The sequence below is a fragment of the Mesoplodon densirostris genome, chromosome 4 (genome assembly GCF_025265405.1).
Source record: "Mesoplodon densirostris isolate mMesDen1 chromosome 4, mMesDen1 primary haplotype, whole genome shotgun sequence".
Classification (NCBI taxonomy): domain Eukaryota; kingdom Metazoa; phylum Chordata; class Mammalia; order Artiodactyla; family Ziphiidae; genus Mesoplodon; species Mesoplodon densirostris.
Window position 1 is genome coordinate 109,924,567 of NC_082664.1, and position 19,210 is coordinate 109,943,776.

The window sequence follows — 19,210 nt, forward strand, 5'->3', positions numbered from 1 at the left end:
TATTTTGCCCCACATTTACTAATGTTGCTCCATGACCAGGATAGACTGGGTAATGCATTCATCATTTAAACCTTAATAGCTCTCAAGTGTCTATTGCATCAGTTTCAAGCTGCTGGCAGTCTATACTGGGCTCATGCTGTGATCTCAGCTGCAGCCCCTCCACTGAGGCATGAGGCAGTGTTCTGCCGGTCTGACACAGCTCTGACCCATCCCTTCTTCCCCATGGGCCTCAGGTTCTGGCCCCACTTCCTCATTCTTTCAATATCAGCACAGGACCTATCTCTTCTGGCAAGAGATATCTCCTACCTCTTCTGGTCCACCCTTCTGAAATGCTTACTGCCCTAGACTTGCAGCACACAATTTTCACCCAAGTATTCACTATTCCACATGATAACTGTTTCATTAGCTAGATCAAGCTCCCATCTTGGTTGTCTATGGCCCCTGGCTATTAGGAACACAAGGACAAAGTAGACTATAGTGATCAGTGCATTGGACCAGTTGACCCTCTAAGCTTCAGTTTCTGAAAACCAAGGTTAATTAGAAGTACCTACCTCACAGGATTGTAGTAAGGATTAACTATAAATGTATGTGCCTGGCACACAGCAAGTGCGCTTCAAATGCTAACTATTACACAAATTAGTTTCCTTCTCCCCTTTATTATCTCCCAATCAATTCTCCACATTGCACCACCCCCTCCACCACCACGTCATGGTGCCAGATGCAAGGTGGTACACAGAAGTCATTGATAATTCATTGTTAATGACTTCTGGTAAGTCAGAAGTCACTGACTTGATAATTCCTAAATTTATAGGAACAAACTAAGGTTTGAGGGAAAAGTCACAGCTAATAGTGTACTGAAACATGCTCTTCTACTTCTAAAATGAATAGTTGAGAGCTGCTTGACACAAGTTTTCAGCTACAGAAAATACATTAAAGGAAGAATTCTTTTAAAGTTCCTTTAAATCCTACAGGAATCTCTCTATATGTAAATAACTCTCTATATGTCAAACTGGGTGAAATATTTTAACCCAAGTCTAAAACTTCCCACGTTGTGAGTCTTCCATGCTGGTGGAAAGCCAATCTGGGTAAAAATTGGTAACTCAGAGAAAGGTTCAAGGGCTTTCCTAAACCTCAGGAGACCCACCCTGGTTTTCAATGACCCTCTCTTCTGCCAGGAACTCCCATATTCCTCCACTCAAAATTTCACTCAAATGTCTCCAGACTCAAATACTTGATTTTGACTACTCCAGCCCATTTGTTTGCAATCACACTGTCTTCAAAATCCTGTTTTCACTCCCTCCAGCCCTCCCCAAGAGATTTTAAGCCCCCTAAGACCAGACTATATTTTTCCTTTATATTTGTCAAGAGACAACTACAGAATATTTCACATACTCAACATATGTTAATTTATATGAGACCTTTCTAGAATACTTTCCCAGCTAATCATCACTATTCTGCAGGTTAATTTTGTTCCTTCTTACAATCTTGATGTGAAGCAGGGATCAGCAAACTATAGCAGGCAGGACAATCCAACCCGTGAGCTAAGAATTTTTAAGGGTTTAACAATCCTTTAAAAATGTAAAAAAATATAGACTATGCAACTGCAAAGTCTAAAATATTTACTATCAGGCCCTTTATAGCATACTTGACAGAGGTTCTAGACAAGGACATAAGAAATGAGTGTAAGAGAGATGACCCACAGGGCTCCCAGAAACCTCACTGGCCCCTGAGGTACCTCTAGGCAAGATGTTTCTTTATCCTCTTAATTCAGAAACTCAACTCCAAGTGCCTGATTTTGTGGATAACCCCAAGGAGCCTGCCAACTCTGAAAATCACTACAGCTATCTGCCATTTGCCATGCTCATTGCAGGTGAGGAATAATGAGAAGGGAAAATAAGTAGTATTAGTGGGAGGTTATGAATAATAAAAAGCTGTGTAATATTAGATAGACAAATTCAAGTTCATAATGAAATTTCCTTAAATTTGATAAAGATGCTGAAAATGTTCCTTGCAATTTTATTTTTATACTTACAATTTCTTTTTTTTTTTTTAACAAAGCTCTGTACATAAAAATAAATATACAGAAACAACCCCATCAACTCTCTGCATCAGTAATCCTCGCTGGTGGGCTCACCATTTACAAGGAAGACATCATTCAACGCAACCTGTCACAGAGACTGTCCTACCAGCAAGGACCTGTTAACTTGAAGGATCATTGCCAGGTCTCTTTTATCAAGATTGCCAATCACTTGGAGGCCTTTAGCTATCAACTAGCAATGACCCATGAAATCAGTGAACACAGTCACTGGCTTCAGTGTAGTGTGACCAACTGCAACTACTGCCTAGTGGCCACGTCCACGCTCTATGCTGCCTTCAACCCTTGAAGAAACAGATGCAGTTAAGAACAGAAAGAAAGCCCCCTCCCCCTAGGTAGTCACTGTGAAAAGCGTGCATAAGGCAATTGAGTCGAGGGTTAAGGATTCATCTTGCTAGTGTCAAAAGCAACACTAACAAGATTCTTAGCCTCATCCACCAGACGATGGACCTCTGCGTCCAGGTCTCCAGGAGCAGGCTCCACCTCCTTCACCAGACAAAGGGTTGTAACCTGTGACAAGAGAAAAGAAGCAGAACAGTGCTGGAAATGTTCTGTATCAAACATAAAATTGTGAGCCTGACGTGCAAAGCACTGCAAAGATATGGATTCTATTCTCACAAACATTTTCATACAACTTTCAGCTACCGTATGACAAAAAAAGTTTACATGGTCATTGCAGTTTGAACTGACTTTCTGGTGGGAATAAAACAAGCCATTCAGCTTCTCTGTTTTAACTCTCCAAACACGAAAAACTACCCAAAACACACAAAAAAATTTGCCCCAAAACCTCTCAAGATGGCTGGATTTAAGTATATAAAGGCTTCTAACTGCTGTGCTTAATAAAATGTATACATTCAAATAAGAACTGCTCAACCTACAGAAAATAAATTTAAAAAACCAAAATCAAAAAGAATGGAACTCGTTACTTCCACCAGTCAGAACTGGGTAATCCACATGCCCTAGTCCCCAACCCCATCCCTGCCCACTCATTAGCTTCCTAAAGTTAATGGACATTTGGCAACCAGGTTGACTGATCAGGCTTTAGAGCCAGCAAGACCTTAAATGAGGTGGCTTTGCTCCCTACTTACTATACAACCTTTGGTCACTAACTCCCTGTGCCTCAGTTTCCTTATTTGTAAAGCCAGGCCAGTCAAAGCCCCTAGCTCCGGATGCATTCCATTTTCTACAATTCTCTCCTAAGTACCACCACCACTCTTTGCTCTGAAAAATAGTCCTGGAAGACTATTCCTTGCCTGGAGCAAGAAAAAGATTTAAAAAAGCATTTCCTTTTCAGACACACCACTTCCCTACAGCAGGCCAGCTTTGGGTTTCGTCAGAGCCCAGGCCAGCTTGTGTCCAGTCTGCACAGAGCCCAGGTTCCAGACTCCTGACAGTCCTCCAGTAGGCCAGCCAGGCTTCCACACCTCTGCCTCTGCAGCACCTCCCCACAGAAAACCCCTGTCCCGGACGGAGGATAGTCTTTGGCCTAAAACTGGTTCCTACACAAAGTATTTTAATGCCTTCGCCCTCCCCTCTCTCAGGATTAACAGGAAACTCCTGGCAGATCACAAAGGTTACTTATTTTCATTTGTGTGGGAGCCCTGTCTTCCCAAAAGGACGTGAAAGTCCTTAAGGATGGGGTAAGGACAGACGGCTACGGTTAGAGGGCTCAAGGATGTTGCATGCAGAAGCTCTCTGAATGAACATCTGTCCATGCCTCCTTGAGGAAGTTATTTGTAAGAAACAAGGCGGCCCTGACTGTTAAGACCAAAACCCCTGTGTCCTAGCCCCTTGACAAACTTATTTGCAATAGGTGCAAACTATTCCTCGCCCCACTTACCACTCCCCTTACAGGACTGTGTGGGATCAAGGGAGAATACTAAAATACAAGTGCAACCATCCCAATTATTTCCTGAGGGCCTCGAGTGACCTCCTTTTTCAACTGCCAATCAAATGCTGACTTTTGTGAGGCCAAGGGGTTATAGACCTCCTGGAAACAGGACTTGAGCCCACATCCTTGCCCAAGGCCCACAGGGCTCAGCAGGTTGGTGACTTCCAGCCATTGAGGGCTGCTTTGCATCTGATTCTTTTATTTAATCTTCATAATCCTAAACTTAGGAATTAGTCTCAATTTACGGACAATGAAACAAGGAAAAAGAATCTTGTTTTTAAAGGTAAGTGTACCCTGTAATTGTTCAGAATGCTTTGATGTTTGGTACTTACCTCCTCGCCGCAAGGGCTTTCTGTCAGATTTTCGTTTTGGGATAACTGATGAAGTAGAAGGCCCAGGACTGTCTTCTTCCTGTTTGAACATACACAGGCTTAAGAATCTAGTTAAAAACATTCTACTCCAGGGACTTCCCTGGTGGCGCAGTGGTTAAGAATCCACCTGCCAATGAAGGGGACACGGGTTTGAGCCCTGGTCCGGGAAGATCCCGTGTGCCGTGGAGCAACAAAGCCCACGAGCTACAACTACTGAGCCCGCATGCCACAACTAATGAAACCCATGCGCCTAGAGCCCGTGCTTCGCCACAAGAGAAGCCACTGCAATGTGAAGCCCGCGCACTGCAACGAAGAGTAGCTCCAGCTCACTGCAACTAGAGAAAGCCCGCGCGCAGCAACAAAGACCCAATGCAGCTAAAAATAAACACATAGATTTATTTTAAAAAAACAAAAAAACAAAACATTCTACTCGAAAAAAATCCACTAGGCCGAAGGCTACATCACCTGAGGCTTTCTTGTATTTCCTTTGTAACTTTTTCCTTCTTGCATGCTATCCCACATTTCAATCTTCTGTCTCCTTTTTTCTTCTTCAAGCTGAGGGAGAATCACACGTTGTACAGAATGAATTCATAAGCTACCATCTTTCTCAAAGAAAATGTAATTTTGATAATTTTTAATTTAAATGTCCTTCAAAACACACCTTCACCTGCACTTTCTTCAGTTAATAAAACAGTTGTCATCTAGTGGTATGAGTTTAACTCACCAACAGAACCTTTTGTTTTTGTACACTATTAAAGAAAGCAAAAAGTGTCACGGAGAAAAGAATACCGACTCTTCTTCTAAACTGGACATTTTTGGTAATGTAGAGTAACGCTGACCTGGAAAGGGTGAACGTGGCTGGCAGGCCTGCTTTGTTGCTACCTGGTTGCGTCACCTGAGGAAAGTTACTTAACCCCTCTACTTCAAAGGCTATGAGGATCCAATGAGAGCAGATTTGAAAGTTCTTTGAAAGTCAAATACTATGGGAGCGTAAAGGAAAACTAATCTCAGCAGAAAACTATGTCCAAAAATAAGCACCTGAGAGAGCTTATACAGTAATTACGCAGTAAGCAGGAGGGAAACACAGTGCCCTGAGTCTTTGACTCTGCTTCCTCCTCCTTGAAGAACAACTGGGTACTGCAACTTAAGTTTACACAAAAGTCACTAACTCTCTATTCCCAGTAGACTCCAGACCCAAACTTTAGTTCATTCTGGTTCCAATTAAACTGTGATATCACAAAGATATGCAAGAAGATGCCTTAGAAAGCACATATCCAGAAATTTCTCGATGGCTTTCAGGGTTCATCACTGCTAAATCCACATGTCTGTCCCTTCATGCTTCCACTGTCTGCAAGTACAGGAGGTCAAAGAGGAAACAGTCTCTTGATCTGAAGGTTGTTTTATGCACATAGCTAACATGGAAAACACCAGAATGGAACACTGCTGACAAATCCTGAGACCACAAACAAGACAGCTGACTGAACTGTGGGTCAGGCAGATTCTGTTTGTTAAGTTTGTTAAATACACAGAACTACAACTTTAAAACTGAACATAGGCTTCTAACCTCTCTCCAGTTTTAGGAGGCGCACATTACAATTTTTTAAAATAATCTTTTAAAAGCTTTTTTTCAGCTACATCAACAAATTGGATAAATGATCAGGCTGTTTTACTAATGCAAAAAACTCAGACCCTCAAGTCATTAATTTTGACACGTAGAAGGAATTCAACTTACTCTATGGCGCCAGAAACAAAACAAATGGTTGGAAATCAGCAAAGGAAAAACTAAAATAAAACTGCTTAAAAATGGCATCTATGTATACTATGCTGCCATTTCTATGTAAGAACGATACATGCATGTGTTTATATATGGATAAAATGTTTCTGGAAAAATACCTAAAAAACTTAACATGGAATGCTTGGGCACGAGTAGATAGGGGAGCAAGGAAGACAGAGACTTAATTTTCATAGTACAGATTTTTGTATCATGAATTTGTTTTAACCTCATGTGGTTTAGAACACTACATAAATAATAGGAGTGTGCTAGTACATTTTAGGTTAGTGACTATTTAAGTGGAAGATGGGCAACCCACTGAACACTGAAGAAGGCTGCTGAGAAAGGTGACCAAGAGGGCCGAATGTGTGTAGTAGGTGTTGTCTTATTCTGTCCTTTCCCTCTGGGCTCCAGCCAAGCTGTGGAGACCAGCCATGTACTGGATGACCCTGCAGAACCAGCAGTGGCAGAAGGGCACTCCATACTGGAAACACCAGAGACACATGCAAGACCAGGAGGAAGACCAACTTCTCTGGCTTCCTTCTGATGAGAAAAAGAGGGGCCCAGAAACATCTGCACTGAAACTAGAAAGCAGAGTCTACACTTAGGTGTTTCAGTTACAGAGAATGGGTCCAACCGGGTGGGTGACCTTACTTCTGTGAAGAGCAGCACAACCCACCTGGCTTCTCAGGTCACTTCAACAGCAGCCTTAGGTTCTTCCTCCCCCCGCCCCCCCAAAACCTTTTACCACCTCTACAACCAAACCATGTGTCTTTAAAAAAATCTTTCAAAACTCCATCTCCTGCTCTCCATCTTGACCCTGGGTTGAACCCATAGCCACCCTCCCCTGGCTCTCCTTCAATCCACTGAAGAGCAGCCCCACCAAGCCAGGTCATATGATATGCACGGCTTGAGACCAACCATGGAGCAAGAGGCTGAATGTGTGTTCTGTGTGTCTGGTGGTACGGCTCCTGTACACAGCAAACAGTTTTGTTGGGTGAAATGCTGCTGTGAGGGAACCACTTAAAAGTAAAAACATAAATACAAGACACCTTTCTTTAAGAGTATTTCCCCCCTAAACAGTAAGAAATTGCACAAGGAAAACATCCTGAGCAATACTTAGCTAAGTGGAAATGATTCGGCCTGAAAGTTATTCTCTGTATCCACCCTAATGCGCGTGCACACGCGCACACACACTTATACCCACTAAACCTCAAATACCATGTATTCAAACTAAAACCAGTTCATACCTGTCTTAGTTTCTCCTTATGCTTTTCAACTTGTGCATTTAATTCATCTTGCATTTTCAAACGAGCAGCTGCTAAAGCCTCCTGTCGTTTAACAACAATATCAGGTTCTAAAATGTCAGAAAAAAATGGGATAAAGCACTTTGTGTAATATAAAATGGAAACTCTTGAGGTCTATATTATTAGAAGTGTCCAGAAGTCAGGCAATGCAAGAATATACTTTTACATGAATAAGTCTATTCTTCTGCATATATTTTACTGCTTAAGGCGGGGGCAGCAGACTATGCCATCACCACAGTCCATAGCCCTTGTTAAATATCCAAAGCATCAGAAATCTCTGTTCAAAACAGATTTCTGGGCTCCCTGATCAATTCCATGCCAGAGTCTGGCATGGGCTCCAAGACTTAAATATAAGTGGTCTGACGGCCAGTGAGATTCCATTCCACAACCTGGATACCTCCTAACACCCAGTCTCTAGGTTGACCAGAATTCTAGAAGACAACCAAGGAAAGATATAAAGTTTTCTGATCATTAGTCATCACCTAATTAGCCCAGGTCTATACCAGAAAGAGGTAAAGATCGTTAGGTATTTTATCCTTGTTTTTACAGGAAAAAAAAAAAGAGAAAAATCCTTCCAGCTAGCATTAATAGAAATGACCACCCCAGATATCTGTTTTTATCTGGTTTAGAAAACAAGGCAAATTATTTAAATACACAATCAAGTTCTCTATTTTACTCAGACCACTGTGTTTAAGGAGTACTAAGGGGAACTATGCAGTAGTTTGACTAATTTTGTAAACAAGGAAACAAACTAGAACTTCTATGTTCACATCAGTATCATCCAAAGGATATGCGATCATCATTACTTACAGATAGTTAGCAGTGGAAACAGGTCACCTAACTGAATCCATGTAAAACAGGGGCCAAAATAGCACAGGGGTGTGTCTGTGGTGACAGAGATGACTAGACCTTTATCTTTAAAAACAAAATTATAGTTCCACTTTATAGAAATGTGAATTGTGGTAACATTTGGAACTGTTGGATCATTCTTAGAATAAAATTAATTATGTGTGCATTTTTTTAAAACTAATTTTTCTAATAAAATTGTACAACACAAGGTAACAGCTTTCACTGCACATATATTTTTTGCAATGCTTCATTACAACGAACTCCTCTTCTGAGACGCCCATCCCATTATCTTATAAATCTACTCTTCAGTTGTCGGCAGGTCTCACAGAGCCAGGGATGGCTGAACCAGGTGACTGTTCTCTAACACCAGTCATCCACTTCACAAAATCCTGCAACTTACGCAAGATTTACTTTGTACTTTGTAGTTTTTGTTGGATATACAGCCAACAACCAAAAATGCTGAGATAATGGCAGGACCACAGGGTTTCATGGGAGAGGAGAGTGAAGGAATTTTCTAAGTGTTTCTACTAATGACTACTTTTGTGTTATGTTTGCTTTCCTCCCCAGCCTCAGTAACTGTGGTGGCTCAGATGACTGATGACTTGTATTTATTTAATTATACTGCTATTCTCAAGACACTTAACATTTATTTTAGATATGTCCTCAGAAACTGTAACTTCTAACTAGTTAAAAAGCTACTGTTTTAGAGGGAATGAGTTTTTGAAACAGCCAGGTGTAATCTGATATCAGGTCTGATGAGTAAGTTGTGAAAATCAAAATGCGGTGGATGTGAAGAACCAAGGCTGAGTTTGTCATTCACGATGGTTCTAGAGATAAATGAGACTTAGTAGGCAGACCCATAAGTACGGAGCAGCTGTGAAGTCTTCACTTTAATCTCTCCTGTAAATGAAAAACCATGCAACACGATATGCAGTGAGTGCTTTACACACCATCAAGCGGGTTTTTCATCCCATCAAAAACTCTGAAAGTAAATCGAAACAAAATAACATATTGCAAATCACCAAAACCAACTTCCTAAGCATAAAAGTTTTCTTCCCACACTGATCAGAAACGTACTTCTTACTCTTAACAACAGACTAGCTTTTAAATACTAAAACAAGTAGGCGTAAAGCCACGCCTTCATTTGTTATCAGGCACTAACCCAGAGCAGCGGCAGCTCGATCCAGCTGCCTCTGCCTCAAGGCCCTCAGCCGGGTGGAGAGCTTCTGAAAGACCACGTAGAGAACAATGAAGCTGAAGACGATGTACCAGCCATAGGTAGCCAGCAGGGAGCCCACTGAAAAGAAGAAAATAGTTTTCAAGAAACTAAAAATGATACTACCACTGGACTTTTCTATAACATTAAACAAAAGCAAAATAAGCGTAGCTCCTGTCCTCAAAACCTTCACGGTGTAGCTGAAGACCTAAGTAGGCACTTAAAATAGCGAGAAGTACAACAATTCAGGGATCATTGAGAAGGGACTTCTCAGCTACCTGGGGAATAGGACAGGCAAGTCCGGAGGACGTGGGGCACGCCAGCTGGGTTTTGAGGGGTGAAGGGAAGTGTATCCGACTCAGGAGGGCAAAGGCCTTTCAGATCCAGACTACATATAGAAAGGGGTGCCCATGAAGGGCTGATACACCGCCGGATTTGGGGGGCGTGCGTGGGGGTACGGAGTCGAGGGGCTGAGGCTTGAAGGCAAACGCCAAAGGCGGAGAGACCCCAGTAACCGCAAACCCGGAAGGCTTGCTTCGCATAAAGTAAAGGACTCGCGCAAAAAAGGGCCGACAGCAACGCCCGAGGAAGCACCGCTCTGGGAGGCCCGCAACGCCCGAGGAAGCACCGCTCTGGGAAGGCCTCCACGCGCGCTTCGGGACCACCGCCCAGCACTGCGTGCAGCGCCAACATCCGGCTCCCGGCCAGGTCCGGCCCGGAAGGCAGAGGAGAACGACTCACCGAACATGGCGGTCTGCCGAGGGTGGCGGCGCAAACCCGCTGCCCTGCGGCCCGCGCCGACTCACCCGTGACGTGAAGGAAGCGCAGCCCCTCGGTCTCTAGGGCTGGCCGCGTGGACAGCTGATCCCCGTCCCGCTCCATGGTCGCCATCGCCTGGCCCGGCCCTGCCAAACCCGGCCGCGTCAGCTCCAGCCTTAGCCTTCCGGCCGGCCCCTACGTACACGTAGCACGTCTGGGGCCGGCTTCCCGTCGTCCCGGCCAATCGCGTCGCGACCCGGCCCAGATGCTCGGCCTATCGCCGCGAGGGCGTGGCCGAAAGGGGGCGGGTGAGCGATCCGGGAAGGGCAGGGCGAGCCGTGGCCTGAGCGGACGCTGCGCACTGGGTGGTCTGGCGGCTGCCTGACTGACTTCCAAGCCGACTCCGTAACGAATGTTTACCTTTGCACTGATTGGACACCGAGGTCGCAGGAGGTTGGGGCCGCCGAGAAACAGGATTTGCGCCCAGGCTCTTGCTCCGGGCGCATTGGGCAGCAGAACTCGGCAGTTTGGCGATTCCCAGCCGTTGGGGGTTGCAGCCAAGGTCTGCCCCACCAAGCTGTAAGGAGCCTTCCCCTGCCGCTGCCGGTGTTAACCTTTCAGGCTAAGAAAGTCCCCGCCGACCCCCGCGGTTCTCTCCTCTGGAATCAAAACCTCTTGGGAAAGAGTTATCATAACAATGGCTCCAACACGCATTGAATCTTACTGAGTATCACAAGACGTCACATTATTTATAATAATGTCCTGGCTGTTTTCCCTGCCTGCAATGCCCTCCGCTACCCCCTTCCACTCCTCACCCGTCAACGCCTCTCTGAGCCCTACCTTAACCACCTTATTTGAAATTTGACCTTGAGGCATTTTTGGAGAAGGATTTAAAGTGAACGTACCCAGCTGTGTCTCAAAAGAAGGGTTGAGAATTAGGAAGAGAAAATAATGAGCAGGCGATGACTTCAGAGCGCGCCGCCATCGCCACCGCCTTCACGAGCACCAACGCGAGGCTGAGGTACCACCACTGGGGCTTCCACCGCTGGTTGGCCTAGAAGTTCTTCAAAGGGATCAGCTCCTGGAACCGCACAACGACATCTTCAGCGGTGTGTCAGAAAGCAATAAAAGAGGAGATTCTTATAGAAGGACTTGCGTTCATGGGCCATGGCAAATAGAAGACTGAAAGCTCTTCATCTTGAAAATGGGCTTCTCAAATCGGGATTGAGGACTCTGGATTTTAGCAATTAAGACTGAAGACCCATTGATTTGATGAGTTTAGAAGGAGGCATTTTATTCCTCCACCCCCCCCCACCCCAAGTTTCTGAAGATGATGAACTCTTTGCTTTGAGGTGGTTTCTCACTTGCCCTGGCATCTTGCAGGAACTCAGTGTGCTAAAACTGAACGACTTCTTGGCATTACAGTTGCAATACTTGGTCTGGGATCAGCTTAAAATATACCTTGTATGTAAATACTGATGAACTACTCAGGATGATGACTCTCTGTTTATACTCTGTACAGTAGGTACACTGTACTGGAGTCACTGTTCATGGAAAGAGCTGGTTAGGACCTCTCTATCAGGGAGTGAATGCTCTGAAAAAGGATCTGGCACAACAGTTTCAGTCAATGCTTGGAGTGTCAACTAAAAAATTATTCACAGCCTAGAAGTTGAGAATTATGTTTTATTTGGCGGAAAGTTCTTAGGACTTCAAGCCAGGGAGGCAGCATTTCAAGTAACACTGAGGAGGCGTTTGCAACAAAGGGCAGGTAGTCAGAACATTCAAGATTACTGTTAACTAAAGAAAACCAGAAATCCCAAATGGAGTTTAGCGCTTTCCTATATGGGAAGATGCAAGAATCTGGGCTCACTGAAATCATTCCTTTGATATGCACCTAAGCTATCTGGGACCAGTATCCAGTGTTTTCACATCCTGAGTTTCCTCAGGGCTCACCTTAGGGAGTGGCTGCAGTCGGATGGCTGCTAAATGGCAGGTATTCTGTTTCCTTCCTGCGGTCCCTCAGGGGTCACCAGCTCACCTTCCTTGGGGGCCGCTTGGCTGCAATCACTGATGACTGTGACATCCTTTGTTTACTGATACGGTAGGCAATATTCCATTTATTAGGAGCTGTTTACTTTTATGTAGTAACTTAGTGGTTAAGATTGCTGGTGGCTTGGGTTAGCTAAGAAGACAGTCTTTAACAGACAGTTCCCTGCCTTAATAAGAGGTGTCAGATTAAGAAGTGAAAGCTTCAAGAGTGTTTCAGTGAATATCATTTCTGAGTTCACAGTGTAGTTCAGGAATTAACTTGGAGTAGCTATAGAGGAAGATCCCACATTTCAAAGTTTGCTGTTGCTGGATTTCAAAATAAGTAAATGAGCCGTGAATGAATTAAGACAACCTGCATATCATAAAAATGTCAAAATGCTGCATCTGGTTAAATAGGAGAAAATAGATTGCTTTATTTGCCTTGTTTACCCACCTTGCCTGTAATGTTTGTAATCATGAAGATGGAATAAATTTGTAACATTTAGTTTCTACCATATAAACAAAAATAGTGAACAATTCCTGTCACTCAGGACTTTGTGATATAAAATAGAAATCAGTACAACACTCATGAAAATAATGTACACTTTAAACATATACAAAGTATACTATTGTAAACTTCAGTGTATTTGTGTGTATACATATGTATACATGTATAATGATGAGGAGTATATTCAACAGAAATTTAAGAAATTTTGAATGATTTCAGGACATGGATGACTGGCTTTCATTTCAGTTCCTAGCACATTGCTGTTCTTGTGGTCTCACTGATAGAAGTTACTCATTCTTCCTAGCCAGGCTTATGTGTTAACCTTTGTCCCTTTAATCAGTGTATAATCTCACCTAGCTTGTCTAGAACCATAAAGTTATTTCAGCAAACACTTTGCTCAATATAACTGCTCAGGTGTTATTAGCAAAAACAGGGCAAAGGTAGTATACAGGACTCCCAACTAGTCACTGACAATGGTAGACTAAATGATTGGCCCAATCCATTACTCCTTCTTGCAACTATACCCTTGCCATAGTCTCAAGGTGGGAAGAATGTATTTCCCCATCCTTTGACTTTGAACTTGGTTAGGCTGCTTGCTTTGGTTAATGGAAGTTGGTGCAAGTTCATGTGCCCAAGGCACAATGAGACCAAACACACCAAAACAGAGTTTGGAGCAGAGAAAGGTTTATTGCAGGGCCATGCAAGGAGACAGGTGGTGTATGCCCTAAAAATCCCTGAGCTCTCCCAGAAGGGTTTCGGCAAAGCATTTTAAAAAGCCAGGTACAATCTCACTACTGGGCATATACCCTGAGAAAACTGTAATTCAAAAAGATACAGGGGACTTCCCTGGTGGCACAGTGGTTGAGAGTCCGCCTGCTGATGCGGGGGACTCGGGTTTGTGCCCCGATCCCGGGGGATCCTGCATGCCGTGGAGCGGCTGGGCCCGTGAGCCGTGGCCACTGGGCCTGCGTGTCCAGAGCCTGAGCTCCACAGCAGGAGAGGCCACGGCAGTGAGAGGCCCGCGTACAGCAAAAAAAAAAAAAAAAAAAAAAAGATACAGGTACCACAATGTTCACTGTAGCACTATTTACAATAGCCAGTACATGGAAGCAACCTAAATGACCATCAACAAATGAATGGATAAAGAAGATGTGTCACATGTATACAATGGAATATTACTCAGCCCTAAAAAGGAATGAAACTGAGTTATTTGTAGTGAGGTGGTTGGACCTAGAGTCTGTCATACAGAGCGAAGTAAGTCAGAGAAAAACAAATACCTTATGCTAACATATATATGGAATCTAAAAAAATGGTACCGATAAACCTAGTGGCAGGGCAGGAATAAAGACTCAGACATAGAGAATGGACTTGAGGACACGGGGGGAAGGGGAAGCTGGGATGAAATGAGAGAGTAGAATCGACATATATACACTACCAAATGTAAAATAGATAGCTAGTGGGAAGCTGCTGCATAGCACAAGGAGATCAGCTCTATGCTTTGTGATGACCTAGAGGGGTGAGATAGGGTGGGTGGGATGGAGGCGGAGGCTCAAGAGGGAGGGGATATGGGGATATATTTATACATATAGCTGATTCACTTTGTTGTACAGCAGAAACTAACACAACATTGTAAAGCAAGTATACTCCAATAAAGATGTTAAAAAAGAAAAGAAAGCCAGGTGAGGGAGGGGGGTTGCAGGGGATGTGATCAGCTCGTGCATAATTTTCTGATTGGCTGATGGTGAGATAACAGGGTGGTGTCACAGGGGTTAACATTATCAGTCCTTAGGCTCCAGGAGGTCATGCTCATCGTCATCAAGTAGTTAACATTTTCCATTTGGTGGTGGTTGTTGTGTGGGGGGGTTCACATCTGTAAAACAACTCAGGAAATGTGCATCAAATACTGTTATCCAGGTATTTCAGAGAGGAGCTAAAGCAGATGATTATGGGGGAAGTACTGTCCCAGGAAGGCCCCATAGGGTCCTGCTTGGTTACAGTAGCAGTGTGTCAGTTTTGAGTGTAGGCCTTAAGAAGATTCTACTGTTTCCTTTTTGTGCCTTTGCCTGGTTAACTGACTTGTCCAAGGAGAATGAAATATGTAAAGCTGAGCCACCCTAGTTAATCTATAGACCTGGAGTGAAAAACAAAGCCAGCTATGAGAATAAATGGTGACTGTTGCTTAAAATAAGTTTTTGGGTGGTTTGCTATGCAGCATTTAAAAAAATTATTTTATTGAGGTATAGTTATTTACAATGTTGTGTTAATTTCTGCTGTACAGCAAAGTGATTCAGATATATATATATATATATTTTCATATTCTTTTCCATTATGGTTTATTACAGGATATTGAATATAATTCCCTGTGCTATACAGTAGGATCTTGTTGTTTCTCCAGTCTATATATAATAATTTGCATCTGCTCATCCCCAACTCCCAATCCATCCCTCCTCTACCTGCCCCGCCCACCCACAACCACAAGTCTGTTCTGTATATCTGTGAGTCTGTTTCTGTTTCATTGATAAGTTCATTTGTGTCATATTTTAGATTGCACATATAAGAGATATCATATGGTATTTGTCTTTCTCTTTCTGACTTACTTGAATTAGTATGATAATCTCTAGGTTGCTGCAAATGGCATTATTTCATTCTATTTTTTATGGCTGAGTAGTATTCCATTGTATATATATACCACGTCTTCTTTATCCATTCATCTCTTGATGGACATTTAGCTTGTTTCCATGTCTTGGCTATTATAAATAGCGCTGCTATGAACATAGGGGTATGCAACATTATTGTGGCAATACCTAACTGATAAATTTCCAAACCTCAGCTTTTCACAAAAGTGTATGACGCAAAACAGGTTTAAAGGTATTTGTAACTAAGGAGATTACAGAGACAGCAATCAACCAATGGTGTTTCTCAGAGATTGGTTCAAGATGGCAGAGTACAAGGACGTGCTCTCACTCCCTCTTGCAAGAACACCGGAATCACAACTAACTGCTGAACGATCATTGACAGGAAGACACTAGAACTCACCAAAAAAGAAGCCCCACATGCAAAGACAAAGGAGAAGCCACAATAAGATGGTAAGAGTGGCAAAATCCCAATAAAATCAAATCCCATAACTGCTGGGTGGGTGACTCACAAACTGCAGAACACTTATACCACAGAAGTTCACCCACTGGAGTGCAGCTTCTGAGTCCCATGTCAAGCTTCCAAACCTGGGGGTCCGGCAACAGGAGAAGGAATTCCTAGAGAATCAGACTTTGAAAGCTAGCAGGATTTGATTGCAGGTCTTTGACAGGACTGGGGGAAACAGAAACTCCACTCTTGGAGGGCATACACAAAGTAGTGTGTGCATTGGGACACAGGGGAAGGAGCAGTGACCCCATAGAGACTGAACCAGACCTACCTGCTAGTGTTGGAGGGTTTCCTGCAGAGGTGGGGGTGGCTCTGTCTCACCATGAGGACATGGACACTGGCAGCAGAAGTTCTGGGAAGTACTCCTTGGCATGAGCCCTTCCAGAGTCCAACATTAGCCCCACCAAAGAGCCCGGGTAGGCTCCAGTGTTGGGTCACCTCAGGCCAAACAACGAGCAGGGAGGGGACCCAGCCCCACCATCAACAGACAAGTGCATGAAAGTTTTACTGAGCTCTGCACACCAGAGCAACAGCCAGCTCTACCCACCACCAGTCCTTCCCATCAGGAAACTTGCACAAGCCTCTTAGATAGCCTCATCCACTAGAGGGCAGACAGCAGAAGCAAGAAGAACTACAATCCTGCAGCCTGTGGAACAAAAACCACATTCGCAGAAAGAGAGACAAGATGAAAAGGCAGAGGGCTATGTAACACATGAAGGAACAAGAAAAAACCACAGAAAAACAACTAAATGAAGTGGAGATAGGCAACCTGCCAGAAAAAGAATTCAGAATAATGATAGTGAAGATGATCCAGGACCTTGGAAAAACAATGGAGGCAAATATCGAGAAGATGCAAGAAATGTTTAACAAAGACCTAGAAGAATTAAAGAACAAACAAACAGAGATGAACAATAAAATAACTCAAATGAAAACTACACTAGAAGGAATCAATAGCAGAATAACTGAGGCAGAAGAACTGATAAGTCACCTGGAAGACAGAATGGTGGAATTCACTGCTGTGGAATAGAATAAAGAAAAAAGAATGAAAAGAAATGAAGACAGCCTAAGAGACCTCTGAGACAACACTAAATGCAACAACATTCACGTTATAGGGGTCCCAGAAGGATAAGAGAGAAAGGACCAGAGGAAATATTTGAAGAGATTATAGTCAAAAATTTCCCTGACATGGTAAAGGAAATAGCCACACAAGTCCAGGAAGAGCAGCGAGTCCCATACAGGCTAAACCCAAGGAGAAACATGCTGAGACACATTGTGATCAAACTGGCAAAAATTAAAGACAAAGAAAAATTATTGAAAGCAGCAAGGGAAAAATGACAAATAACATACAAGGAAACACCCATAAAGTTAACAGCTGATTTCTCAGCAGAAATTCTACAAGCCAGAAGGGAGTGGCATGATATACTTAAAGTGATGAAAGGGAAGAACCTACAACCAAGACTACTCTACCCAGCAAGGATCTCATTCAGATTTGATGGAGAAATCAAAGGCTTTACAGACAAGCAAAAGCTAAAAAAATTCAGCACCACCACACCAACTCTACAACAAATGCTAAAGGAACTTCTCAAAGTGGGAAACACAAGAGAAGAAAAGGACCTACAAAAATAAACCCAAAACAATTAAGAAAATGGAAATAGGAACACACATATCGATAATTACCTTAAATGTGAATGGATTAAATGCTCAAACCAAAAGACACAGGATCACTGAATGGATACAAAAACAAGACCCATATATATGCTGTCTACAAGAGACCCACTTCAGACCTGGGGACACATACAGACTGAAAGTGAGGGGATGGAAAAAGATATTCCATGCAAATGGAAATCAAAAGAAAGCTAGAGTGACAATACTCATATCAGGTAAAATAGACTTTGAAATAAAGAATGTTACAAGAGACAAGGAAGGACACTACATAATGATCAAGGGATCAATCGAAGAAGATAAAACAATTATAAAAATATATGCACCCAACATAGGAACACCTCAATACATAAGGCAACTGCTAACAACCATAAAAGAGGAAATCAACAGTCACACAATAATAGAAGGGGACTTTAACACCTCACTGACACCAATGGACAGACCATCCAAAGAGAAAATTAATAAGGAAACACAGGGTTAAATGACACAATAGACCAGATAGATTTAATTGATATTTATAGTACATTCCATCCAAAACCAGCAGATTACACTTTTTTCTCAAGTGCACATGGAACATTCTCCAGGATAGATCACATCTTGGGTCACAAATCAGCCTCAGTAAATTTAAGAAAATTGAAATCATATCAAGCATGTTTACTGACCACAACGTTATGAGATTAGAAATAAATAATGGGGGGAAAAATGTAAAAAACACAAACACATGGAGGCTAAACAATACATTACTAAATAACCAAGAGGTCACTGAAGAAATCAAAGAGGAAATTTAAAAAATACCTAGAGACAAATAATGTAAACACGACGATCCAAAACCTATGGGATGCAGCAAAATCAGTTCTAAGAGGGAAGATTATAGCTATACAAGCCTACCTCAAGAAACAAGAAAAATCTCATATAATCTAACCTTACACCTAAAGGAACTAGAGAAAGAAGAATAAACAAAACCCAAAGTTAGCAGAAGAAAAGAAATCATAAAGATCAGAGCAGAAATAAATGAAATAGAAACAAAGAAAACAATAGCAAAGATCAATAAAACTAAAAGCTGGTTCTTTGAGAAGATAAACAAAATTGATAAACCATTAGCCAGACTCATCAAGAAAAAGAGGGAGAGGACTCAAATCAATAAAATTGGAAACGAAAAAGGAGAAGTTACAACAGACACTGCAGAAATACAAAGCATCCTAAGAGACTACTACAAGCAACTCTATGCCAATAACATGGACAACCTTGAAGAAATGGACAAATTCTTACCAAGGTATAACCTTCCAAGACTGAACCAGGAAGAAACAGAAAATATGAACAGACCAATCACAAGTAATGAACTTGAAACTGTCATTAAAAATCTTCCAACAAACAAAACTGCAGGACCAGATGGTTTCACAGGTGAATTCCATCAAACATTTAGACAAGAGCTAACACACATACTTCTCAAACTCTTCCAAAAAATTGCAGAGGAATGAACACTCCCAAACTCATTCTATGAGGCCACCATCACCCTGATACCAAAACCAGACAAAAATACTAGAAAAAAAAAGAAAATTACAGACCAATATCACTGATGAATATAGATGCAAAAATCCTCAACAAAATACTA

General features: G+C 42.6%; 1 protein-coding gene across 1 annotated transcript; it reads right to left on the minus strand.

The window, feature by feature from the left end:
- Positions 1-2,002: 2,002 nt before the first annotated feature.
- Positions 2,003-10,464, minus strand: SELENOS (selenoprotein S). Its single transcript, XM_060095100.1, has 6 exons — positions 10,307-10,464; positions 9,447-9,581; positions 7,379-7,485; positions 4,823-4,912; positions 4,319-4,397; positions 2,003-2,605 (listed from the first exon to the last, which is right to left on the minus strand). Exons 1-6 carry the CDS (start codon positions 10,389-10,391, stop codon positions 2,526-2,528), a joined length of 576 nt encoding a protein of 191 aa, XP_059951083.1. The 5' UTR covers positions 10,392-10,464; the 3' UTR covers positions 2,003-2,525.
- Between the last annotated feature and the right edge of the window lie 8,746 nt (positions 10,465-19,210).